Genomic DNA, 26,926 nt, shown 5'->3' with positions numbered 1-26,926 from the left:
AGGCAAAGCCAAAAAAGTATCTTGTAAATTGCAGATGCTACAGCAGTGAACTGTGCTGCAGCCACACATGGAAATGTGATCTCCTCAGCCACTTCTCAGGGTGAAAGAGCAAAGGAGGAGGGCTCCAGACATGTGTGCCATACAGATGGGAGATGATGGGATTCCCTGCACTGGCTTTCACTGCTCCCCAGACATATAGTGTATATAAATAGACCATCCTCAAACAGACAGGAGCTGTGTCTGAAGATCTGGAAGCCCAGCCTCATAAATCAGCAGGATACACCTAGATACATTAACATAGTTGTTCTGCAGTCTGAGCAGAGGAGAGATGTCACTATGTGTGTGTGTGTGTGTGTTTCTTGCCTAGGTCTGCAGAGGGTCACATGCTACATCATGGATCCTAGTCAAGAATCCCAGAATGAAATTCCAGAACTATTAAGGAGTGAATTTTCTGTTGGATTTCTCTTATGGATCAACCCAAAGATTTTGACATAGTAATAATGTCATATTTCCTAAAAGCTCCTGCTGGAATATGGCTGCTTCAGTCTGTTAAGGTTGTATGCCAATAATAAAGGACAATAGAGAAATCCGGAAGATGGCAAAATCTATAATATTTCTGATTCTCTTCCTTAACCCTAATCAGTCAACAACTACCATTCAGTGAAGTAAACAATCTTAACATTTAATAAACTGAAGTGACATTATAGAGCCGTCAACTTAATTTAAATGTTCTTTCTGAGTTGTATTTGCCAAGACTATTTAGGCACTGTATCCAAGAAAACTCATGATTGTAATGAAGTGAAATGGAAAAATCCCCAACCACTTATAGAAGCTACTGCTTGATCATCCTTCTGAGTTCCATCAAGGCTTCTTCCTCTTTTTTTTATGTTTGGTTGAAAACAACTGACAGAGATAACAACCCAACTCCAGGCTTCAAAATGTCTCCTGCAGACAGACAGTTATGTTTATGTGTTTCTACAGTCGGTCATCTTTTAATGTTGACTATAATAATGACCCACATAGTTAAAATTCCAGGCGTGACAAAATAAACCGAAGACAACAAAATAATTCATTCATTTCCTGGAATTGAAAATAAAAAATTATATCTGCTGCTCACATCTGAATCAAGTATTTTTTTTCCATTTATAACATTATCCTCTAAATGCACAATCATTTCATTGAAGGGACTCGTCAATAAATATTCTGATGGAAAACCCCCACAGTGTTTTGGACAGGGCGTGGTCCCTGTGAGAAGGGCTTTGATGAACTTTTTGGAGGCAAATATGACACTGGGTTTAGTATTTTCATTGATTCACTGTGGTTTCACAAAAAATATACTAAGTTAGAAGAGACAAAGTGGAGTCCAAATGAGGACAGGCCATCCTTGCGACCTAATTTGATCGTGTTTGTAATTACCTTGCAATCCATAGACTGTTTTCTGCCAGTAACTGTTAAAAAGAAAGAGGTCCCAGTCTTATGAGTTTGGTACATACATCTCTATAAATGTCATAAATGGGCATATGTCAGAATATGTCCTTCTACAGTTATCATAATAAACAGCTTCCCACAGGCTACAACCTATTCTCCATGAAGCAGAACATTTGAATTATATTACAAATTAAGGGATTGACAAACTTATATTATGTTGCATTCTCTCTGAATTGTGAGGAATTAAGGGCCTAGACACCAGACGATGCACTCAGCCTGCTGACCACCCAGGGTCAGCTGACTGGCGCTGGGAGAAAGTGGCTTTTTCCCCTCAATCCCTGAGGAATGACCTAAATCTGGACAATCCCCTGCTGACCTCTGAGGCCTGAGGGGTCACCTGGGGTCACCGAGAGGAAAAAATAAAGCTCGCCTTCCCTGCTCTGTCTGCCTTCCAAGCATGGCAATGTCCAGGGAATGTAAAAAGTTTGACACTGGATCAGTATGTTTAGACAGCTCAATCCTCTGTGTCTGCCAAACATATGAAAAGGCCCTCACATACTTTTGTACTTTGCATGGGCTGATGTCAACACATAAGATACCAGGTATCGCAAACTATATTAGTGCATCAGAATCAGACTTTATTGCCAAGTAAGTTTGCACATACAAGGAATTTGTCATAGAACAGTGATAGTAAGACAGATATAGAGAAGTAGAAGTAAGGCTAAGGAGTAGAGCACCCTACAACTACACCTTTAATAACTGAGACAAGATGTAGGTAGATGAACCTTTGCTCAAACTTTCCTCTCTGTGTAAGCTTTACAGTACAATTTTAGGTCAGAGAAATGAACACAGTTTCCAAGAAAGTCCTCCTACTTTTGTAGTTTCTATTTCAATCTTTTCTTGGCATTCTCCAGAGAGCTATCCAAGAGAGTGTCATCAAAAGGTTAAGGACAAGATAGTATATTTATATTCATGCAAATCAGAGACAAAGTTGAGATGAGTGAGTGAACATACAAATGATTTGTGTTATTTAAATATGTGATTTAATGAATCGTGATTAATCTTGATGAGAAATAGCCACATGCAACTGTGAATCACACAAACAATTGATTGTGTGCCCTGTGATTAGTATTTTTAGCTTGCAGTATTGCTATGATAAGCTTATATAGTGGGATGGTTAACCATATCTGTCCATCTAAATAAATGTTTGGCTCAGTGTCACTCTGCAGGCATTGCTCGTGTCATTGAAAAGGGCAGAAGGATGGTGATATGGAAGGTTATGCGGTTACACTGTAACACTGAGCAGGGACATGTGAAGGAAGTGACTGTAGTTCCTCTTCATCATCACCATTCATCATCCTGACATTGACTGTGTAGTCAAAACCTTTGGTGAAATGAGTATAAGACCAAGTTAAAAGACAAAAGAAGTGTGTGCATATTACGTGTTTTTCACATGAGTTCTGAATAAATCCTCATGTCTGCACCCCAGTGGGTGTACATTCCTTCAACTGGAGTTAAGACAGTGACTGACCAGACTGTTACAAAGTGAGTTTAGGAGGAAAATGTATTCATCTGAAGATCTGAAGACTTCTAGCTTCAGAGTATCTAGGTGTGTGTATGCGTGTGAAAGGATGTTAATCTCTAGAGATTTTTTTTTGATATTCTAAGCATAATGACTGAAAATGTATAAGAGAGGGAAATGAAAGAGGCTGGAGATCTTGTGAGCAGGGCTAATTGACCCCAGGAGTCAGACAAACACAAATGTTAGAAACAGATGCCCCATTCTTGCCAATGCTCAAACCAAATCTGGAACACATTCACACTGTCTCTTTTCAGTAACATCCCCACAAGGTGCTGTTTAGGAATGTGGGCACTTCTACTTAGAATGAGACAAATTCCAGAGAAGGCTTGACGCTCAAGTGAGACACTACCCTTGATTCATCTCTTCATGCCTTTCCCCTCGATCCGGCCCCGGCAATTGTGTAAAGCCCTCATACCATGGCAACTGGGCTGGTATGAGTCAATCCTTTAGATAAATGCATTAATGTTATCTTCCAGGGACAACAAAATGTGAGCTGACTATAACTTTATCAGCACAAATTGGCCACATTGTGAACCCCTACACAGCGGCTTTGACATGGAAATGAGGAGTTAAGTGTGTGAGCTCTGGGCTCGGTGCCTAGTCTGCGCCACCCACAGAGAGTGCCAGAGATCACCATGGAGGTATCCAAATGTAGCAGCCGGTCATGCGAAAGGGCAACGGCTACCTGGTTACATGGAGGAATAAATTACACTCTTAATATCCTGCGATGCAAAACACTAACTGAACGTAGCCACAGCCATATCTGAAGAGTGGGAGAGATAGGTGAAGAAATGTTTATTTTTAGGGGCATTTAGTCACAGCTGAGCTAAATGATGCAAGCTGGGGGGAGTCTGGAGATGACACAGTGTGGAAACACTATGCATAGAGTGCCCTCATATGGTTAATGTTGATAACTACATCCATTTACTATTCCATGAATTCTCTGTGCATATTTCAGTATTTAAAACTAAACTGAATCTTCAGCTGGAGCATTCATGTGGTCATTAAAAAAACAAAAAAACATCTAATTCTTCAGTCTGACCAGCATACTTTTGTTACCTTATATCTTCATTTTCGAATTTCTAATTAAAATAACTTATGATGAGTATTTGTACACTTGCTCTTTTTAAGTTTTCACAATGCAAAGTTTTAGGGATTTTATATATAATAATCTATCTAGCATACATGTAGAGGTAACACCTGATCATATACTGTAACTGACAAATGTGATTTAAACCTGAAATGCATTTGTAAATACAAAATACAAAATGAAAACAAGCAAAGTGAAGTGATGTCAGGTTGAGAAAAAGAGCTTGTTTTCTGCATGTTGTGCTATGAAATCAACAGACTTCAACAAAATGAACAGACTGTTGCCTGAAATTTAAGACTGTCTTAGAGCGATGCCCACATTGAAGTCCGCCGTGTGATAACAGAGCTTGTGGCGTGACACCATGAGAAGCACTGACCTACTGTCCTTTTGATAATATTTACAACAGGCTCCCTGGATTCCCTGCATTCTTCCACTCTTCTCCAAAACAACCCATTCAGAGCATATCATTCTGCACATAAAGCTGGCATTACCTCAACATCTCACCGGACCAACAGACAGAGAGGCAAATCTCCACCGGCCATTTACTCTACCCTGTTTACATGGACCCTATTATCTGGAGACTGTTTAGAAAAGCGTGACAGTTATGTGCAATTGGATATGTTCCCCCGGCTGTAACGGAAAACATGTCTAACGGATTTGAACATATTCATGAATGTCCATAGGAGACTTTAAATGGGCAATAGAAAACAGGGATGAGGCGTTACTGGATGGTTACAGCCAAGGTCAGGGTAGAGGTTGTGTGACAAAGGAGATTCAAATGTGCCTTGACTTGTTGAGGAGAAGGTAGCTGTTCAATAATGGAAGGCTAAGTTCAGCACTCATATGGCCTGCAATGGGCTCTGTCAAAACACTGCTGCCTGCTGAGGGAGTAGAGAGAAAGCAGAAGCTGTTTGCATTCCTTCTGGATCTGTGTTTCACCAGTACAAATGTGAAGTCAGTGTACTCCCACACACTTATATCAGCTATGCATTATCTCACAGTGTAATGATGTCAGCTGCAGGAAGTGGGCAGATATGGACTCCTACAATTTTGTTTCTTCCTGATACTGAACTTAAATAATGTCACAAGCCATTTTCTAAGGATGTGAAAAGCTTTCTGTATTTATATAGAATACATGCAGCATGTTAAGTACCTTTGACTGATTAATTGAAGCTCTCTTATTCCTTTAATGTAACTGCACTGTAACTGAATTCTTTCCCTCCTTTTATTTAAATTTTCTAAAATGTTTTAGTTTCTCTTTTGTAAAGAGCCCATTGGAATTTATTCATGCAGAACACTGTTCCACATGTGGTAAATTCACATATATACATGTGGTTTTCTGACATGATGGAGACACGTTTACGAGATATATTATATAACATCAGATGCAAAAACTTCAATCCCATTTGTGCTTTTTGTCAAGGATTAAAATTGGAAATGGGATTTTTCATGTATTAAAATTAGTATTCAGATACTTCACATGATATATTGCATTCATGTTAAATGTTATGTTAACATTATAAGATATGTTATATGTCTTTTTGTGAGTGGTTTTAAAATGTTGTTCTGTTCTGTTTTTCTGCTGGCCACATATACTTCCCTTGCCTTTTATACCTGTGCCCCCAAATTTCTTGTCTAATTTCTTTTTAGTTAATAATAAAAAGGTGTGGTAACATCTTTACATCAAGAACAGCCTACCTCCTTACTGCTGGTTTCCCCCTCTGCTTCATAACCATTGTTGCTGGCTGTGTGATCAGTTTCTGCTTGGGCACTTATGGCTGCTCTCCTCTTCTGTTTGTCTTTGCCATTGCTCCTATGTCTGCGATTGACCAGGGCCTCTCTACTCTGAGGCAGCTCTGGGAACACATCATTGTCGTCATCGTCGTCATCATCATCATCATCGCCATCATCATGACCATCCTCATCCTCCTCCTCCTCCTCCTCCTCCTCTGGTGAAGACTCTTCATCATCGGAACTCTCGTTGGCGAAAGCATGGCTGTCCGCTCCGGTGCTACAAGTGCTGTCAGAAAAGGTGATGGAGCTCGGTTTGTGCTTCACAATGCGTGGGAGATCCAGGACTCTGTGGCCTGGATCAGGGACAGGTGAGGGCACAGTGAGTCGAGGAGTGGAGTCTAGATTGAGGATGGAGCACGGGTCCTCTGAATGTCTACTGACCTGACCATTTGAGATTGGCTCTGAACTCTGGAAGTCTATGTTTACACATCCATGGTTCGTGTTTACTGTCTGCCCAACATAATTAAGAACCACCTGGTCTGACTGGCCTTCTCTGACAGGAGCAGGAAATGGAAAGTCACTGCAGCAGTTATCATTTGAACTAGGTGATGTGAACACAATACCTGCTTCATGAAAATGAGCTGAGGCCAGCGGACACAGGTCCAGAGGTTCTCCCCCAGGAATGACTGGCACTTGTCCAGGCTCCTCTGAGCAGACAGTCTTGTGAATTTCAATGTTGTTATGACCACCACAGATAAAACTATTCTTCAGCTTAGTTTTGTCTTGATCTGGATCCAACAGTGAGCAGCTTTGGGCTTCAGGGAGACAACCATCCCCTCTGTGGTCTGGGGAGCCGTTTTCTGATGATGGCTCCTGTGTTGAAAATTTGTGTGATCCTAAAACTGTTTGAAAGAGATGTCCATCCAAATTCACCACAGGTGGAATCTCCATTTTTGCTTTATTCTACAGTTTCTCATAATTCAAAACATAAATCCACAGGTATTTGTGCTTGATGTATCGGATGGCCATATTTTAAATCCAAGCAGCTCAGTCAAACCATACAGCAGATAACCTGAAACAAACAGAAATGAAACTATGTGAATGGCATGTAACACATCTGACAAGCACAGAGAGATGAGAGAGAGAGATTACGTCCATAATAACCACAGTAAACGCACAGCAAGAAAGAGTATACATACTTCTCAGAGTGTTTCCCGGATGTTTCTGTAACCCTGGTCAGTATGTTACCAGAATTTCATTTAAAACTTCTATATCCAGCTCAGAACAGCTCCGCATACGTGCCATCTAGCCAAGAGTTTGCTGTGAAATTCAACATCTGGCTCAGGCTGGGCTGTTCAAGTCTGGATCTGTTTCACACACGATCATGGTGACATCACTGCACAGAGGAATCCGACTGCTCTTCCCCAGTAGGTGATTTACTACACACCACACCATTCATCAGGCCATAGGATGTCCCTGGTCGGCTGTGGTTAACATCCCACTCACCCCTTCATTAAGCCTTTCTTTAAAACACATCTCGGACAGGTTTGAGACATCCGAAGTACACGCGAACAAAAAAAACAATGGCATTATTGTGCCAACAGATGACTTTCTTCTTGTTCAACAACAAAGACTTTCCTGCGGGAGACATTTTCAGATGGGATAACATTGCTACTGAACCAGGACACTTCCAAAATAAGGATAACCTGCTGAGTGCTACCAACATGTGTTTCCCCTAATGTTTTAACAGCAAAACACCTGATTGTACAGATAGAGGATCAGAGACTTTTCTGGGAAATGGTCAGTAATTTATACTTATACTTCATAAAAATACACAACACAGCTATAAAAAATATTTTTTTGTTATTATGCACACATGGTTCTCTGCTGTTTCTAGGAGAAGCCTACACTTGGCAGAGCCTTTACCATGGCCTTGAGACACTTGACACACACCCACACCCACACAAACACACATATTCACAAACTCACTCTTTTGCTTTTAGGACACAAGCAGATAAAGTAACCTCAGACAAGGACAAAATCTAACTCTGAGGGTATGAACCTGGCGCAGTGATGGAGAGTTGCATGTGTATGCATGTATCCGCAATTCCATACAGCAAGATTACATAATAAGTAAATTAATGCTGTATAGAGCCTCCTGTAGAACCTGTCCTTACATGGTGAATGTGAAGAGAGTGTACAGGAGATTAGGGTTCTTTCCAAGAAAACCCCTCTGTTAGAAAAAACACTATGCAAAGCAGGTCTCATTATTCACAGATGAATGCAGAGCAGATTTAAATGGAGGGAAGAAGTCACAGAGTGAAAATGAACTGGCAAGGCAAGACGACAACTTATTTAAGAGTGAAAAAAAGCATCTTGCACCAGAGAATTTCACAGAAAAGTCCTGAACAAGTCCTCTCACACCAAAGGAGGATTAACAAAGAGAGAAACTGAGAGTTATTTCTCCATATCTGTGAGTCAGATTCAAAGGAAAACAGAAAACAAAAAGACTCACCTGCTGAATGGGAAAGAGTTGTCTGTGTTGACCAAACAGTGTGACTGAGATCATGGCAAAACAGTGGCAGTGAGGCTGGTCCCTGTAAGAACACAGAGGGTTAGACAGCCCCTCACAGAGCCACACTTATGTCCCCATAGGCCTACTCTGCTAAACAGCAAGCTTGTCATCACAACTATCGCCCCCTCCTCGTGTGTTTCCCTGGGGGCCTGTAGGAGTGTTCAGCTAGCAGTGACTAAACCATTCAGAATATGCGTAAGAGCGGGCAGAATGTGTACTTGTTGGGAGATGGAAAGGGGAGGAGAAAAGAGACGGTGGGGGGAGAGAAGGGGGAGAGTGGGGTGGGTGGTGGAAGGAGCAGCAGTGGTTGGCACTGTAAAAGAACAAGGTGAAATGGGGGTTTTCAGCCCTCGCAAACAGGCTGTGAGGAATGGCTGACTTCACCAGGCCCGAGCTGTGCAGGAGCGAGATGAAGCGCAGCCATGACCTATTGCTCCAAAACACTGGGCTGAGGAATGCTTTTAAGTCCCAAAAGAGGGAAAAAACTTTGAAGCATTATGACTTACTGAAGCATATTACACATAGATTAAGACGATATCTTTGTGAGATTATTTGATGCTGAACTGAAACCAAAAGCATGTTTTTCTTTAAGTTTTTATTTGCCACCATATATAGGTGTAGGGGTCACATTATAAATCATGAGCTAACAACATGCTGAACGGTACATGAGGACAAAGGCTCAATATCAATTCAGTGGTCTACTTGGAGAACCAGGGAATAGTCCAAATGACCAAATGGTTGAAGATATAATATGTATTTATGACATGAACACAGAACAGAAGCTACAAGCACTTGCCATTTGATCTGAATGATAAACAACAGCAAAATCAAATTTGAGCCAAGGCACTCCTCAGAAAACAATAGTCTGCTTGTGATTCAGTTTGAGTAAAGAATGTGTGTAGGAAGAGCCAAGCACACCACATATAGGGACTATGGGTGAAAACAAGTGAAAGTGAGAGATGAGCATGGAGAGTAAACATAAAAGGGGCATGTTGGAGCATTTGCTTGATCATTGGCTTTGGACTGGCTGTTTATGCTGCTCCTAGGCTCCCTGATAGGACAGGAGTGTTGCAGAAGGATTATTTTGAGTTCACACTGTGGAAATTGTCCATGCCTTTATATCATGGGGAGATTCATTCATTCATTCAGTTGTTTATTCACTTGTTCATTCAGTCTCCTCACCAGGAGTGAGATGGTGAAGCCACAGCCACAAATCAACCCTTGGACTCAGAGTTTTACCCCTGGCCAGGAGGAAGATTTTTTTATTGTTATTTTATTTTTTATTTTTTTACAATTATTAATTTTTACAGTTATTTTTAGCCTCTGTGCTGTGAAAACTAAACAGAGATCCCAATCAATTAGGCCTTACCCCTCTGTACTATACTGACTTCTGTCCTTGGATATTAACAACACACAGAAATAATGCTATTTTGCTAACAAAACTTTAGATGCAAGACATGAAAGAAAGAATCTGAAATATTCTGATGCACTGTATATTGGGAATACTCAAAAATACATGCACAGCAGCCTTGCAACAGCAATAAATCCATTGTTTGACCGGTGAGATAAGGTATGTGAGCAAACTTTCAATGTTTCCCAATCTTTGGTCAGAGTGAGTGACATTCCTGATGTCCTTGTTGGGTATCTGTGTTTACATCGCCCCTATTATGTGAATGGCTACATGGAAATGTTACAGAAATAGTATCATAAAAGTAAAGTAGTAGGCTACAACATGATCCAAACTGTCCCTGACAACTAAACTCCTTCAAATCAGCTTATTTATTAAAAAGTTAAAGCCAAAAGTTGTCCTCTTAAAATAATTTCCTTGTGCCCGTTGCATTCATACTGATAAAGACCAAGTGTGACTATGGAGCAAGTGGCAGCAAAGTGTTGTGGTCTTATTTACTCTGTCTGAGAGGAAACAAAAGTGTGCATGTGTGTGTGAATGAGCGAAAAATGAGGATAAATGGTGAAAGGGAAACATAAAGAGTGGACAAGAGATATAGAGGTAGCAAGAAACAATGTGTCCGCCCCCTGTGTCGGCTCTTACAGTGACAAACATTTGGGAAACACCAACTTGAATAATTGGCTGCACATAATGAATAGCAGCCTTTTCTCTGTCTGGCCTGTCTAAGCTGTAGAGGTGAAAAGTCCAAGGCCAGTGGGAGTGAGAACAGCCTGGCTCAAACACAGCTGGATGTTCTCACAGGCTAACCTGGCACAACCTGTCTGCCAATGGCCCTGATGAGAAGAAAAAAAAAAAAAAACAGCCTTGTTTGTGTCACTGCAAGAAAAACACTGGCTTTGCTTCCGCAGGGGATAGAAGGTAGAATCAGCACCTGGAGCCAGAGGGAGAAAATAAAAGAGAGCAAGATCTTTGTATATTTAGTTACTTTACACTGGCCGAGCCCCAAGTAGTCATCACTATTTTTTGTTGGCAGATTATGCCAGTTTCACACTTCACACTTTTCTTATATCAAGAGTCAGTTGATATCTTTTTAAGGATTTGTTTGATTAAGAAGACAAAGACTATGTAGCCATGCCATTGGCTCTGTGAGTCTATACATTAGTGTAAGGCACAGTAGTGCTCTGAGCTAAATGCTAATGTCAGCATGCTAACATGCTCACAACAATGACAAAAAGCAACTGGCACTGATGTTTAGATGTGATGTTTACCATGTTCACCATCTTACTTTAGCAAGTTAGGGTTAGTACAGCTGACACTGATGGGAATGTCCTAAGCTTTGCAGGTATGTAGTTATAAAGCAAAGTACTAGACAGTAAAGTAAAATTTAGATTGAATAAGCAGCAGTCCTTTTCAGCTCCATTCTAGCAGTTGAAATGAAAAATTCCATCCCCAGAGCACCGATGCTAAATGAAACTTTTATAACTGTAGTCATATAAAGAACCGTGTCAAATTAAATGGAAACAAGACAAGGCTTCCTGCTGCAGATCACCGCTATGACAACTATGTCAAGACAGGACCCAAGGACATGGACAGGCTGCCAAAGCAAACTGCCAGAGATGGCAGGCATACCAAGGCCCAGATGCAGATCCTCAGCTGGCAGAGATGCTCAGTGCCAACCCGTCAAGAAAGAAGGATATTACTGTTTGCTTTTGGCTGATTTACAGTGAGATAACAATGATAATTTTCCAGTCAGTACACCATTCACCTCAGCTGGAAGAGTGTAAGAGATTGACAGTGACAGAGTTCATGACCCATTCACTTAAGAATTGCAACACCGGAGGGTACAAAATACTTATTCATTGAACTATTAATCTCAAAAAGGCTAGAATATAAGCTCCACTGTGTAGAATAACATCTTAGTCCATTAAATAACATTTGTTTCTATTCTGGATCCTGCTCTGGTCTGTTATTGCTTTAGCCTTAGCAAAATATGACAGTTTGACACATGTGATATACTGACACAAGCTTGTGCAAGACATTTCAGCCCTCAAGAGCAGCTCTTGAGTACACACAGCTATCTGATACACTGCAAAAATATTCATCAAAACACCTTAGTGCTGTAAATCAATACAGTAATTAGACTGAGTTATATTTACTAAATATGAAACTTGTCATAAATACCTTTTTTGTTAATGGATATTTGAATGGTGCATCTTTTACTTTCTAATCTAACTGCATTACATTCAGTTTCAGTAAACTATTCTTGAGTAACACTTACCTTATGGAAGTAATATAAAAGAAATTATTTTGACCATTCATTTTTAAATCTGGCATTTACGTAACTAAAAGCTTTATGAGAGTGAAATATCAGTCTTTGTGGTAGTTGTTTAGCTTACAGTTATTTTCAACATTTAATTAAAAAACAGTTATTTTCAACACATCCATATGAAGGACATATGGATGTGTTGAGCATAAAGTCATCAGTGGTGTGTGTTTACTACATCAGTAATGCATCACATCAATACAAATTTTTTTTTCTTTAAAAAAATAAAATCAAATATGGGCAAAAAGTTATTTTACAAGAGATTAATTGTCTCACTGGTAAAAATCACAGTGATTTGATTGAAAACAGTTACTGCCATCCATCCTCTGAATGGTTTATCATTTGTGAGAATGTTTTACAGTGTATGAGGAAAAACACATTCTGCGCTGTCATTTCATTTTCTGTCTCCTCTCTCTTCCTCTTCACCTTATCAGCGGTATCAACATGGCTGTCAAGACGGGGCAGACGCTCTGAAGTGCCTGTGGTCTTCGCATGGCATAGTGAGACTGAAGTGAGGGGAAGAGAATGGAGCCAGCTGTGCTGCTGAAACATGTGGCTGTATGGTCGCAGGTTTGCCTGCCAGCAATGTAACATGTTATTGCTGCACAGAACAAGAGTGAGTTTTTTAAGACAGCAAAGACTGACAGAATGCAAAACTATTACATTTTATCTACTCCTGTAACTCCGATAACATTCACATCATGCTGTATGAGTCAGAACATAAGAATCTTTTTCAGTTGTTTTTATGCTGTTGCATGCAGCAATCTTATGTAACATGAACAGTACCCAGCTGCGGAAAACAGGCGAGTACAATACAAAGCGTAAACATCATTAGAAAACATTCCAGCAATACCACAGTCTGACTCAATATCTCTGCTGCTTTTCGACTCCCCTACAGATTCCCAGCATACCACAGACCATGGGCAGATGTTCTGTATTATCACTTCTCTCTGCAGTCTCACTTTGTCTTCTGTCTGAGGAGCTGATCATATCATTACAGAGTTGTTGTGTGTGTGCAAAGATGATGGCCTCTATGAGCAAACTTTTCAGATTGTGTCAGAGGTTGGTAAGGTGTAAATTCAATAATTAGTTTTTGTCACAAACAAACTGCTGCTTTCAGCATTTGAAGATGTAGATTTCCCCATGGCCAAGTGGCAAAACAGTGGTTAAGTACGATGGTTATCTCATAAAACAGTCGTTCACAGTCAGCAAAACCTTTGATGTGTGCATGTAAGAGTAAGAATGTAAAAATTTTTCCTTGGGAAAGTCTAACTTGAGTAATAAATAAATACCATAATACTATCAAGGACAAAGTCATCTTATGTTATTGTGTTTAATCTGATAGAAGATTAAAACTGTATCCAACAAAAATAGCCCAATTTACCCCTAATCTATATTTACATCAGTACTGAGGAGTGCTTCATACAAAACAGGAAATGAAACAATTCTGGAATCATCATCTAAATAATGTTTCCATATTCAGGATCTTAATACCACCCCCCTATGGACACATTTTCTTGAATTAATTAGAATCCCACCCCATGAGAGCTATTACTTTTTGTAGCCAACAGATGTTAATCTAGTTTTATAATTGATAAAACAGCCCCAGACACCACCACCTTCAACAATACTCCATATTCTATTTGCAAGTCATGGAAGTTGTTTGTGAAATCGGTAATTAGTAACTGTGGAGATGGTCTTGCATATTAAAATCTTGATAATGTAGGGTTATTCCTTCATTCCAAACAAAAACTAAAGGGTTTTCAGATCGGGCACCAGCACAGTGTGTCTGAACTCTCTCAAAACTTAGGCTGAAAAGCTGAAAAAATGTTCAACTTAAAACCTCAGAGGATCAAACACCACAAGAGCATCCCCAGAGTTTGTTAAATTGTGAGGAAACGTCTGATCTAAAAAAAAATGTTTTGGGGCTTGGCAAATGTTTGTTTATTTTAGGCTTTGCTCTGACTCATGAAGTCTTGGCATTTCACTGGCTCACACATTGATACTTTCTGACAACACATGCGGGCAGCACCCGCTGTTTACCACCCACAACAGCCACAAGCCAAGATGCCATAACCTAGTTAACAGCTGTTAGGGCATTGCCAAATAATGAGGGATGCTAAAGAGTTAACATTTTCAGTGATAACAGGCAATGTAAACATTAACTACAATGATGGTAAATTATACTACTGCACAATGATTTCACAGCTTGTCTCCGCACCAGGTCTGTGATTATAAGAAGTCAGGGATGGATGAGAGGTGAATCAGTTCGGCCTTTCATGTGACCGGGGGATTGCCTTGGAGGGATGAGGCAGCAGCCTGTCACTATTACACAAACACACACACATACACACACAAACACACACAGAGCAGCTACAAATTAATTCACTCCAACAACAACCCCTGCCCTCACCTGCTGAAACACGCTCCGCCAGCGCTCGCAATCAACCAGCGAATTCCTTCCGCTCTGAGCTGTGAGGTGGAGGGTGAGGACAGGGGGGGGTTTGTGGGCAAGATGTTGTGATTGTGAAGTTGTGTAAATGACAGGTATGTTTGAATCCAGTGTCTGATCCAAACATCACGCCACCCACCCACTCCCCTATGGGGTCAGACAGCAAACATGTTTGCTTCCCAAGAACGTGAAAATACATGCCAAGATGACAGGGCTATTCAGATATGATGGGGTTATCCATTTGATTAAACACACATTGCGTGCAGAATAACATTGATCCCATCCATGTGTGAACCGATGACGTGCAACATGTATGATCCAACTAGTTCTTTACGCCAAGACTATATGTGGCTTTTTTTTGGTTGAATTAACTTCAATGCTTCCTTCTAAGCAAGGAAACAACTTGGTGACCCCTGAAATAATTTAACTGCAATTTATGACAACACAGTGCTGACAGGAAGGAAAAGCATTTAGAGGTCTGCCTCGAGTCGGCCTGCTTTTATTTTGCCTGATGAGCGAAGAGAAAATCAGATCAAAGCAGGAGCAGTTGTCAGCTTCTTCTTTTGTCTTTGCTAGGAATGAGATGCAGAGCTGCAGCGCCTAGAAAACAGCTGCCCTGGAGCAGACTCCTGCTCCCTCACAGCTGACTGTCAGCTGTGGCCTCTGCTTCACTGTCAAATACTAAATATTTAAGTAAACTACACCACTGTGTTTGCAGGTTTTGAACTCATACTACATTGTTATTTTGTTTAGATTTTTAGATGTCCTGTTGACACTGTTTTCATTGTTTTTTTCTGTATGAAAATCTATTGGCACTCTTCTTAATAAACATCACATATGCGTATCTCTTACTCTATCATTGTATGTTGATGCAGTTTACATGTAAACTTATCAGAAAGTTTGCGCTAGAGCTGAAGCAATCATCGATTAGTCTTTTAGTCCAGTTCAAACAAACAAAAACAAACTGAAGCATGGTTTGCAAAATGATTACCTGTGATATAAAGTAAACGTGATTTGTTGTAAATAACCTCCATGGTCCCTCATGTAAGACAAAAGAGAGAAACACCAACACCGAAGCAGAACAGAAAATCTATAATCTATCAATGAATTAATATAACCTTTATTCAGTCTTTCTGCCAGAATGTACAGGGGCCTTTCATTTGAAAATAAAGCCCCCTCTCCTCCTTCCTCTCTCCCTGTTTGAAATGCCTGTTAACAGGGCTCAAGTCAGTGACTGATTTTACCTCTCTAATCTCCTCTCTCTATTATGAGGAGATTTCTCCTCTGCACCTGGGGCCAAGGCAATTGTCTTTTTTCTTATCTGCCTGTAAGTACACTAGCCCCTCCCAGTGGGGGCTGCACTAATCCCCATCCACCAGACTCCCTATAAACACACACACACACACACACACACACACACACACACACACACACATACACACACACACTCATGGGAGAACCCCACAACCGACAGTATGCCAGACAGTGCCTTGAGCTGCCTGCCAGCGATGTAAAGCAGACACAGATGGAGAAGCAAAACCAGACACAATACCAATTTCAGTACAGTAATAAGGAAACCTCTGTCTTTCAAGCTATAACAACGAGCTGTACCAAAATGACAAAACTGTGGTGGTTAAAAACCTATAAACAAACAAAATATACAAGAGAAAACAAGAGAACTAGGTAAATTATCTGCATCACATCACTTACCCTTCCACAGAGTCACTTGTCACTTTAAACTGTAACATGTGGGGGTGAAGACAGTAAATCTCTCAGGCTCTGAGTCTGACATGATTTCAGTGTGACACCAGAGATGATCTTCTGTCAGTGTGATTAACCACCTCAGCCACAGCACACAGGGAGGGAGCTGACAGTGACGGCTGCAGAGGAGGACGGAGGCGGAGAGGATAAAGATGGTCAGGGTGCAAACAAACATCAGAGTGAAAATCTGGTGAATGGAGAGGAAAAACAACTACTCTACACCAGAAAGGATGAGCAATTTGTCAAAGGTTGAAAGTTGAAAATTCTAAAAGAAGCTCTCATCACTGATGAATCAAGAGGGAAAAAAGAGATCAGAATGAAAAGAGCTTCATGAATTATAAATATAAAAAGGTCTCCACTCATCCCGGCTTTCCTCTCAGAAAGAATTATAAAAAGAATGTGTATTCTGGTTTAGATGGGCCTGCATCTTAAACAGTGTGTTCTGCCATCCTGACTCTGACAAACAAGAATCTGAGCTGCTTGCCTCAACAGATGCAGCTCACGGGATGAGAAAGAAGATACACCAGAGGCATCAGAAAAAAAAAAGATGCAGAATAAAGCTGGACGCAGCAACATCATGACCCCTTCCACAAACAAAAAGCTCATCATCAAAGAGCTTCGAATGGCCACTAATACCAATAATAACGTATGTGTTTTGCCCATTTATATCTACTATATATTTTACACATTATATAAAAATATGTACATACATTTTACATAAACACACACAGTACATATACACATATCCTAATCTCTATCTGTCATTATTAGTAGTATTGTTATTTCAATTGTTGAATCACTTGCATATGCTCAAAAAATGAAAGCTTATTGTGTCCTATGTTTAAATGAAATTTTCTTGAAATAGAAGAGACAGACAAATGCTTTGGTGTTTTATGAATAAAAAGAGAATAGTGATGAAGTCATGATCCAGTGAGTCAGACATTGTCAGGCCTTACAGGCAAAAAAGGCCTCTCTTGGTTCTGAAATAACTTTTGATTGCCAGATGTTTTTCACACTTTTCTGAGACATACCACATCACAGACTTTCATAGCCTGTTGATAGTTTTTCTTACTTACAGTATCTTATAATATTCACAAAAATATCATTTCTTTGTTTCTTATTATGTATTAAATGATTCACTCGTTCATGAAATACATGTAACTGATAAAATAACTTTGACTCTCATGCTGTGCATCAACAGCTTTCATTCCAAGTCAGTAGATGGTGGTAAACAACCATGACACCAGCTCTGTGTTATTTCCACTCCACGCCAGAGGGTGGCAGCATTATGGATGAGAAACACAGTCGCACTCTAACATCCGTCAATAAACAGAACACCTTCAGCGCTGTGCTGCCTCGTTTCATAACAGTAAACTGAGCAAAAAGTCGCGTTTCTCCGTCTTCTGTCAGTGACTGTCATTTAGGATTAATGTTTGTCAGAGAAATGACTTGCATAAAGCAAATATTTTCTCGCAGACCTCGAATAAAAGTCGGACGGCCGCTCGGTGCAGCTCTCACCTCCTGCAGATGTTTTCATGCCGAAATAGTAAGAAATGATTGTTGGAATAAAATAAACTTATGGTTTGTTTTGTTTTTCTCTCGAACATTTCAAACACGGTGCATTTAAACTGACCTTACAGTTACACCTGTTCACCTCGCAGGTGAGGCATGAATCCAGCGGTCTTCCCATAGTTCATCACAACGACTACGTGTGTGACCTCCCACCCAACCACAGGTTTCCTATGGGCAAGTTCCCGCGGGTTTTCCACTTTTTAATCAAAGACCAAGTCATTACAGAGAAACAGGTGAGTTACTCATTTAAAATTTCAGTATAAAATACAGTTGTGATGGTTATTATCATATGTCAGTATTATTAAGTGAGAAGGTATTGACAATATTCTTGATTAGTCCATTAATTGACTACAGTTTCTCAGTGACTACGCTGCTTCCCCCTGTTTTTATGTCTCTGTAAATTAAACATAAAAACATTTGAAGATGTTAACTCAGGCTCTATTTTTACTGACTTTGGACAGCTCTTAATATTCTGTCATTTTGCGGTCAATTAGGAAAACCAGCAATAGATTAATTGATATTGAGAGATCATTGTTGGTCACAAGACTGACTGATATTATCAGTAGCAGTTGTACATTTTCCTGTTAATGTGAATTTCTTTCTTCACAGTAGGTGTGGGTCCCTGAAATCGCCTCTAAGGAGTTACTGAGCTGTGTGCACACTGAGGAATACTTGAACAACTTCATAAGTGGGAAGACAAATGAGCAAGAGCAAAGAAGGACAGGTTTCTCCTGGAGTGAGGGAATAGTGAGACGCTGTCGATATGAAACCGGTGAGGAGGAGGTCCGCGTCACAGGTGGCTTGACAGCTGCATGCCCTGGAGAGCTTACAGGAGTTGTTTCACCTTGTCTCTTGTTGACAGGTGGGACCGTTCTAGCTGCTGAAGTAGCTCTGCACAGGGGCCTGGCCTGCAGTACGGCAGGAGGAACGCATCATGCTTTTCCAAGTTATGGTTCAGGGTTTTGTCTCCTCAATGACTTAGCAGTTGCAGCCAAATACCTGATGGGCAGCTCTTCATCCAAGAGGAAGGTTCTGATTGTGGATCTAGATGTGCATCAGGTGGAGTTTCAAGTACCAGTATAACACTTTTCCTAAAGGTTTTGTCATTTTAGTAAATACTAAAACATCCATCTTTTGCATCCAACAGGGTGACGGCACAGCTTTCATATTTAAAGAGGAGCCGTGTGTGTTTACATTCTCAGTGCATTGTGGGAAAAACTTCCCCCTCCGTAAACAACAGAGTGACCTAGATATCAGTGTGGAGGACGGGCTGGAAGACAAGGAGTACCTCTCCACAGGCATGTCAACAGAGGCCATAAGTATAAATGTGATATGTTTACAGCCAAATAGTGTTGCAGTCAAGTCACTTTATCTTATTGTCAATTACTAAAATCTATATAATAGATATTTATCTGTTTTCTTTTAGCTAGGTTCAGAGGAGATGATCACATAAAACTACTTTACTGTATTAAGCAGTATTTAATTTTACTATGAATGAACTAACATTTCATGGTGTCTCAACAGTGGAAGCCCACCTTCCCTGGCTGCTTGAGACTTTTCGTCCAGACCTGGTCCTGTATGACGCAGGTGTCGACCCTCATTGGGAGGATGAACTCGGGAGGCTCCGTCTGACCGACCAAGGTGAGCGGTAACTGTACACACAAGTATCTCTATCCATAAATCATTTCTAGACTTTTTGGTTGACTGTTAAGTGTCTCCCAGGGCTGTATCAGAGAGATCTGTATGTGATGAAGACTGTGGTGAGCAGAGGCGTTCCTGTCGCTGCTGTCATTGGAGGAGGATATTCAAGAGACATCGACAAACTGGCGCTCAGACACTCTATTGTCCACAGAGCAGCAGCTCAGGTAAAGGAAACGCAGGTGTTTAAACGTGTTGCCAAACAACCCATTTCAACACAGAAACAGTTACATAAACCAAATGTCACCTCTTTTTTTAAAAATTGAATATAAGTCATTAATGTGATTATTCATGTTTTTATTCCAGGTTTGGAGGGAGTGTGGAATGTAAAATCATCATCTCCTGAATCAAGAGGATCCTCAAAGCCAAACTGATACTGATCTTTCGGGGGCCAGTATTCATTTTAGGGGGAAAAAACATATAATGTGAACCACTACTTCTATACTATATATTTATATGCTGAACATGCAACAGCATTTAATTTCTGTCAAGAATTCTGAAAAGGATCATGGAGACAATGGACTTAAAAGTTTTATATAATATTTTACACAAATTATGTAATTCTAGATTTTGAAACTACCTCTTGCACTTGTTTTTGAACAATGGTATACTGGCATAAGATATTTGCAGCAAACCAACATTCTGTATGTGCTAAGTCAACCCCTCAGTATATCAAGCGAGGTTACTGTAATTTGGAATGTGACTCTTTAGTACAGTATGTGGTACACTGGCTGAAGAGTGACTTAAGAGGATGTTGAACTTGCTGTTTACCTCATCAAAATACTGTGTAGTTTCTTCTGTAGTAGCAATTATTTCTGTGACTTTAAATATACTGAACAATACACTGCATGGCTGTCACACATGTTACCAAATTATTACATGCGTCACAATATATAATGTCAGCGAATGCAGCACAACAACATTCATGACCAAAATATTTAATAAGGAAAAACAAAGTCAAACTTAAAAGCATTTACATCAGGTCACATTAGACATTAAGGTACCACTGTTACTTAAGAACAAACACAGTTGGTCCACACATACTGTACTGATAAAGATATGCACCATCCTTGGCACAATGGATAGATTCGCCAGTATGTTTCAAGTTTCATCTATATTTGTCATCCACTGACATCAAGCAGCGACATATTTGTGGTACAGTGCAATGTTTATTCACAGTATATGAGGCAGTTGATTTGCTGAAACATACTAGTGGTATATTCAGCTTGTTACAAGACAATACATAACTATTACAAATGTCAACATCAAGCACACACGCACATACTGGCAACACGTTCTTTGAAACACTTGGGAGAGTAAAACACAACAAGCAAATGTCACGAATGTTTTGGAAGATATTCTGCACGAATTTGAGCTCTTTTCTAATAGTGTTTATGATAAATTACACATGAGCAGTTTACAGAAAGTCCCACCAAAAAGTACATAACAGATACTTGCTGCAAGTTTAGCTCCTTGAATTTAGAGTTAAGGAACGTGCAATTGTAAAACAGGCAGACAAGAATAAACTCAAGAATTTTCCACTGAAATCAATGCATTAAAACATATAAGAGCAGATGGAAGATTCTACTGTAGTCTCACAAATTCCCCTTTTGCTGATATTATAAAAGTCCAATTTCTTAACATCTCCCTCGCAGGAATGATCTTTTAAAAGAGTTAAAATCTTGGAGCTTGATGATTAAAACAAATTCTTGACACTAAAAGGGAACATACACTGGATATCTGGATACTGCTTGTTGGTTCCATGTATTGAAATTGAATAAATACTTTAAAAACATGGTGTAATATACAGTGGTAGCCATTGTTGAACACTGCCATCCTATGTGCAAAAACATACATATAATGCTAGATATGGATCAGTCTGTCACACAGACTACTTAACTTAAAACTAAAAATAACAATTTCCAAACAGTTATGTAGAGCCTTGGATCAGTGGAGTGGTTTACTTTAGTGTTTAGTGTTAACTTCAACAATGGCTACATCTGTACCTTTACATACTTTTCAGTTACAAGAAGTTAATAATCATCAAATGTGTGATTCAGTGCTAAAACTTGAGGCAGAGTTGATGCAAAGTAAAATCAAACGTATTTTAAAATCAGATTTTCCACAACTGAACCTTCTCTGCCACCACACACCAGTTGGCGTGATCAAAGTAGGTTTGTTTGACATGAAGCTCTTCGACATAATTCTCTATCAGCTCTGCCAGCTCTCCTTCCCTGAAGACGTGATAGTACCTCAGGCAGGAGCCTTCCACCTGTCCCTCGCTCCCCTGAGGACTCTGTGTGCTTTCCTGCAGCTCTTTTCCCGGTGGCCCTCCATCACTTTCGTCTCCAGACTGCTTCAGGTGCTCTTTCTGGAAAGGCACCAGATCTGGCAGGGCCAGAGAGCCACACTCCTGGGTTAAAGATACTGAGGCACTCTGGTTTTCTGTGCCGTTGCTGTTAGGGGTGTTGTTGTTATTGTTGCTGCTGCTGCCTCCAGAACCGTTTTGTCCCTTGTGCAGGTCTGTGACCGAGTCAAAGACGTCCTCCTCTGATCCGATAACAGACGGAGGGGAAAAGAAGCTGGAGACCTGCTTGATGAGCCCTCGTCCTCTCCCACGGTGGGTCGCCTTGTTCCCCTCATTTTCACCTGTGGGTGAAGATAAAGTGCTCAAGTCTCTGGAGGACGACCGGGAGATGGCTAAACTTCCAAAGTCAAACACAGAATCCAGAGACCTGGAGAAGAACCACAGTCTCTGAGTCCTCTGCTGCGGCGTGGTGCAGGTCAGGTCTTCTTCGTCCGCAACGGAGGATGTGCTTCTAACCTTCCTGTGCTTGTCAGTGTTGTCTATGGCTTCGCTCACACTCTGCGCTGTGGCCCTCCTTCTGGGTTTGGCATGCTCCCTGCTGAAGCCGGAGGACGACTGAGGGTTGGGGTTCCAGGGAACAAAAATGTCCTGTTTCTCAAATTTACGACGTTTCTGCTCCATGGCCCACACATAGATCATGATGCGTCCGCCCACTCGCAGGGTGCGAGCCATCTCCTTTATTGCTCGAATACGACGCTCTTTGGTGGACAAATGATGGATGACTGTGACAAAAATATTAATTTGTCAGAATTAAGTGGGATGGTGAGTAGGCATGATGCTGTGTCACATTCAGCACTTGCAGTCAACAAACACATTATGTACACTGTGTATGGCGCACAAGATAAATTAATAGCGTGGGTGTCTGCTGTCATCTTTGGTCCTAATTACACTCTTGTTGGAGGACACACATCAATTATTTCAGTGTAGGCTCAGTAACACAAGCTCAAGGTAAACTGGGGTTTGTCATTATTATGAGTTCATTTAATTTGAGGTGAGTGGCAGCTGCATCAGTTGAGCTTCATGCATTTGAAGGCAGTGATTTGTTACTGAGTGAGAGGAATCAACAACATCCAAACATCGCTTTAACTGTTTGTGTGTGTGTGTGTGTGTGTGTGTGTGTGTGTATTACCTGCAATAGATAGCACAGCGTCGAAGCAGCCATCTCTGTAAGGCAAATGCAGCCCGTCACACATCTGAACCTCGTGTCCTTGGCTCCAGGCAAAGTCCACCAGGGGGCGACAAACATCGCACCCCAGCTTGAACACCTCCTTGTTGATGTGGAGATACTTGCCATTGCCACAACCTGCCAAGGACAAGGCAGTCATTTAAAACACTAGAGACGGATTAAGAATAGTAAGTGGTCTGATGAACGGAAGCAAGTTTTAGAATTACATCTTGTGTTTCCAAAAAAAAAAAAAAAAAAATGGCAGAAACGCAAATCATGTGTGAATAATCTGGTGTCATGTGACAGTCAAGATTACAATACTTCTGGAGGTGACACTCACCAATGTCAGCGACAATGCTTCCTGCCTCCAGGTCCAGTAGGAACTGTCGTACCTTTGGCCAGGCTTTATAGCGGCTGTCATTGAAATATGGAGCAATCTTGTCATAGACACTGTGCACATGGTCTCGCTCGAGCTGGCTGGCAGCCTCCTCCATCATGTTTGTCCAGGCTGCCTCATGCAGCGGCCTCACACCATCATGCCTGCGGGGAAAACACGTCTCCCTGCTTATTTCCAAAACGATAAATCTCACAAATAGTTACTCCACTTAATTAAGGAAACTCAAAAATAGCAATGTCGACCCCCCTGAGGGGAACAGCGCTGAGGTGCTCTTCTCTACATGCTTGTTAAGGTCCAACGAGGTCAGCGGGAAACCTTAATCAGCAGACACACTCAAACATCTGTCAAGCACCAGGGGTAATTTAACACCAAACCCTCCACTTTGTACTAGAAGGACCTGCCACAGTCATGATTGGTAACCTCTCTCACATCCACCCTGTCGTCCTCCAGGAGGACAGACTAATGTTAAGCACTATGGCACTAATACAAGGCATCGGGTTGAATTTGTAATCAATCATCTCTAATTGTGAAAGAAATAGGATGGGGATCATAAATTAACTAACAAGGTAACAGCAAGGAGGAAGTCCCCATCTTACAGAGCACACAGCAGGTCCATTTCCACAGCAGCCATCTAGAATCGTTTTTACGGTGATGCGGAAGCAATAACTCATTTTGGCAACAAGATGCAAAACAAACGACATCAATCATGTCTGAATCAAAGTCGCTTTTACAAAGATGTGAAACACTCAGGTGGTGGACACCAGGCTGCTGCTGGGTTTCATATATCATAATATTTCATTCAGTGTCACAGGCTATGGGGGACTTCATCACCAGCTCATGCTTTAGGAATCACTTTGAGCTAAAATGATCCTCATGGCTTGCAAGGACGACTTTCAATTTCTCTGGAAATTCAAGGCTAATATATAACACATGAGGATAGATCTTCAGTCTGATTGCATTATTTTCCATCATCTGGCACCACTGCAGAACTGAATATCACTTAACTGTGTTACATGCTACAACATGGAAAAGATTTTTTGTTGCTTTTTTGGAAATGTAATTGGCTACTTTCATACTCCTTTCACAGTTTTTTTTTTTTTTTTACTATTAGGAAATCACATTATATATAAATGATCATACATGTATTTATTTAAGAACTCTATAAATAATAGCTCATGACATTAACAAGTATTTTAAAGTTAAACTTTCAGGGATGCATCATAGAATTTCAGGCTGAATTGCAAATTTAGGGATTATGTAATTGTGATGTTTGTGTTATGTCTGCTGTTCACAGCTCCCACTGCAGTCATCTCAGTTTATTAGGATGCGGCCCACAGCTCCTGCAGTGCTGCTGCGGCTCCCTCAAGCACTATATGCACAAAGAGTTTTTTTTTTTCTTTTTTACAGCGTTATCCAAAGAATATGTGTGTGTGTGTGTATGCAAGTGTGTTTACAAAGCTGAAGAATTTAATCCAAAAGTAGTAATTTTCATATTTTCAGAGCTGACTTTGTCATGGGTAAATTCATCACAGCCTGGCATCAGTTGGTTTTAGTATGTCAGAATAGGCACAAATTTGCTAATAGCAAAAAAAGCTATTAAAGCAAAAAGCTATTAGATCACACGGAGTGCATTAGTGCACTACAGGGTTACATCTGTCTGTTCCTTTGAAAACTGTTGACAGTGATGCAGTCAGGACTGCAACACACATTTTCAAATCAAACTGAGCAATATGACAAAGATTTTCTGCTCCATGTGATACAGACATGATTTGCTCCTTTGAATCCCATGTGACAGATGAAGGTGGTCAGTGGCAATCCATCCCAGCAGACATCCATTGTATATCACTGCCATCATGGAGCCGTCATATGTTGCGAAATCACTAAGCACTGTACATATAATACAATTTTGGCAAATATGCCAGCAGGTAGTGTTGAAAAGCTGTCACCATTTATCTCAAATTGCAATACACATTTAACTATGATGCACTTAAGTTAATGAATGCTTCCTCCACAGTGAAAATCTGCTTATGATGGTTTTGGTGCTCTATTGGACATCATTCAATTTGTAAATTACAAAGTTTTGGGTGTAGGACGAGACCATCCACTTATCTTACTTATTCTACTACTTACCTGGCTTTTGTTTCTATATTTTTTATCTGTCTGTAAAGAAATTCACAATGGCATGTCTAAACCGGAGCAACACAACCTAATGAACCATGTAATGCCACAGTGCACTGTGCTGATGAGGTTAACCAGAAGGAAAGCTATCAGGCATCTCTCCTCCACCTCTCTTAAAAGACATTAAACTGATATGTCCTTGAATGTAATATTCACTGCTGCCCACTATGCACCAGTGTACACACACTGAGCATCCCTGTGAATATTAACCACAGGATATTAGTAACCAAAAGCCGGCCTGCGCTACATGAAAAGCAAATATTTCAAACTGACTGTCAGAGCCGTACCCTCCACTGTGCATTAACAGGCTTGTCTGTGCACTCCTCCGTGGGTTAAATATAGTGTGTGCAGCATCCCATCTTCCTTCCCTCCAGACCTATTTCTGGAGCACCATCATCTGCATCATCCCAGCCAAGTGGAAGGAAAACATCCCTTATGTAAACATTGTAATCTGGCCTCGTTCAGTATTGTCTGCGTTCAATTCCCGCCTGAGTTTCCCCCTCTGCTCTCTAAACTGTGGTAGTCCTTGGCTAACATTATGTAAGCGGCAGCTGGGGAAGCACAGAGCTCTGCCTCTGACTGACAATGGGGACTAAAATTAAATCAGAGGACAGAGGCACAACGTCTGGCACACAGATTTGTCCAAGTATGGTACATTTACTGGATGTAGATACAATCAGACACTGTTTGTTTGTAGTCTTATGTGGTTGGATGTAGCTTTCCTGGAAAATATCTAAACATCAATAAGTTCCATAAGATATTTTTGGTCAAAACAGATTCCTTAAGCCACAACATTTGCCTTTAAACCTTCACTATTCTGCACATATCTAACTTTAAACAAATGCTCCCTGACCATGTTGATAAGTGAGCCCTCAGGTCAGACCTCAGCAGTGCTTTGATAAGATTATTATGAGCAGACAGGGCTGCACAGTCATTCTGCCAGCTGCCACAAACCTGATGCTTGAAAACAGGGAACCACAGAGAACAGGTTTACCCATCAGGTATGCCAGCAGTTAATGAGTCAACATCAACATGTGGTGAGAGGTAGTCTGCTAAACTTAGACTCCAGTCACTGCTGTAAGCGTCTATTGTTCTCTCGGAGCAATTTACTGTAATATGATTTTTTTTTTTTAATGCATAAAATTATTGGTTAACGTACTCTTTAGAGTACGATTTAGATGTAGAGCACAATCAC

At 40.7% G+C, this 26,926-nt stretch overlaps 3 protein-coding genes across 5 annotated transcripts; 1 reads left to right on the top strand and 2 right to left on the bottom strand.

Moving 5' to 3' along the window:
• Positions 1–5,678: 5,678 nt before the first annotated feature.
• LOC108876368 (uncharacterized) lies at positions 5,679–16,412 on the bottom strand. Of its 3 annotated transcripts, none has more exons than XM_018665825.2 (3): positions 16,303–16,412; positions 8,350–8,431; positions 5,679–6,906 (listed from the first exon to the last, which is right to left on the bottom strand). In XM_018665825.2, exon 3 carries the CDS (start codon positions 6,783–6,785, stop codon positions 5,784–5,786), a length of 1,002 nt encoding a protein of 333 aa, XP_018521341.1. In that variant the 5' UTR covers positions 6,786–6,906; positions 8,350–8,431; positions 16,303–16,412; the 3' UTR covers positions 5,679–5,783. The 3 variants fall into 3 exon arrangements, with proteins under 3 accessions (XP_018521341.1, XP_018521345.1, XP_018521343.1); XM_018665829.2 differs by lacking the exon at positions 16,303–16,412 and having other exon boundaries at positions 5,679–6,187; positions 6,458–6,906; positions 8,350–8,660; XM_018665827.2 differs by lacking the exons at positions 8,350–8,431; positions 16,303–16,412 and adding an exon at positions 7,034–7,155.
• A 1,253-nt stretch (positions 16,413–17,665) lies between these two features.
• LOC108876366 (uncharacterized protein SYNPCC7002_A1628) lies at positions 17,666–20,417 on the top strand. Its single transcript, XM_018665824.2, has 8 exons — positions 17,666–17,899; positions 18,015–18,158; positions 18,538–18,697; positions 18,788–18,984; positions 19,073–19,223; positions 19,450–19,566; positions 19,648–19,790; positions 19,930–20,417. Exons 1-8 carry the CDS (start codon positions 17,783–17,785, stop codon positions 19,951–19,953), a joined length of 1,053 nt encoding a protein of 350 aa, XP_018521340.1. The 5' UTR covers positions 17,666–17,782; the 3' UTR covers positions 19,954–20,417.
• Positions 20,418–20,545: 128 nt separating this feature from the next.
• LOC108876365 (probable tRNA methyltransferase 9B) lies at positions 20,546–23,773 on the bottom strand. Its single transcript, XM_018665822.2, has 3 exons — positions 23,497–23,773; positions 23,121–23,294; positions 20,546–22,713 (listed from the first exon to the last, which is right to left on the bottom strand). The coding sequence occupies exons 1-3, from the start codon at positions 23,651–23,653 to the stop codon at positions 21,737–21,739; spliced, it is 1,308 nt and encodes a 435-aa protein (XP_018521338.1). The 5' UTR covers positions 23,654–23,773; the 3' UTR covers positions 20,546–21,736.
• Positions 23,774–26,926: the final 3,153 nt, after the last annotated feature.

This window comes from Lates calcarifer, unplaced genomic scaffold, assembly GCF_001640805.2.
Source record: "Lates calcarifer isolate ASB-BC8 unplaced genomic scaffold, TLL_Latcal_v3 _unitig_574_quiver_1779, whole genome shotgun sequence".
Lineage (NCBI taxonomy): Eukaryota > Metazoa > Chordata > Actinopteri > Centropomidae > Lates > Lates calcarifer.
This window is presented reverse-complemented; position numbering and strand designations above follow the sequence as displayed.

Bases quoted from the DNA above. Each gene is read 5' to 3' on its own strand.
- LOC108876368 (XM_018665825.2), bottom strand. From the start codon at position 6,785: ATGGAGATTCCACCTGTGGTGAATTTGGATGGACATCTCTTTCAAACA.
- LOC108876366 (XM_018665824.2), top strand. From the start codon at position 17,783: ATGTTTGTCAGAGAAATGACTTGCATAAAGCAAATATTTTCTCGCAGA. The intron at 17,900-18,014 runs GTAAGAAATGAT...TTCACCTCGCAG, and splicing joins GATGTTTTCATGCCGAAATA to GTGAGGCATGAATCCAGCGG. The intron at 18,698-18,787 runs GTGAGGAGGAGG...TCTTGTTGACAG, and splicing joins ACGCTGTCGATATGAAACCG to GTGGGACCGTTCTAGCTGCT.
- LOC108876365 (XM_018665822.2), bottom strand. From the start codon at position 23,653: ATGATGGAGGAGGCTGCCAGCCAGCTCGAGCGAGACCATGTGCACAGT. The intron at 23,295-23,496 runs GTGAGTGTCACC...TGTCCTTGGCAG, and splicing joins AAGCATTGTCGCTGACATTG to GTTGTGGCAATGGCAAGTAT. The intron at 22,714-23,120 runs GTAATACACACA...TTTTTGTCACAG, and splicing joins CGCTGTGCTATCTATTGCAG to TCATCCATCATTTGTCCACC.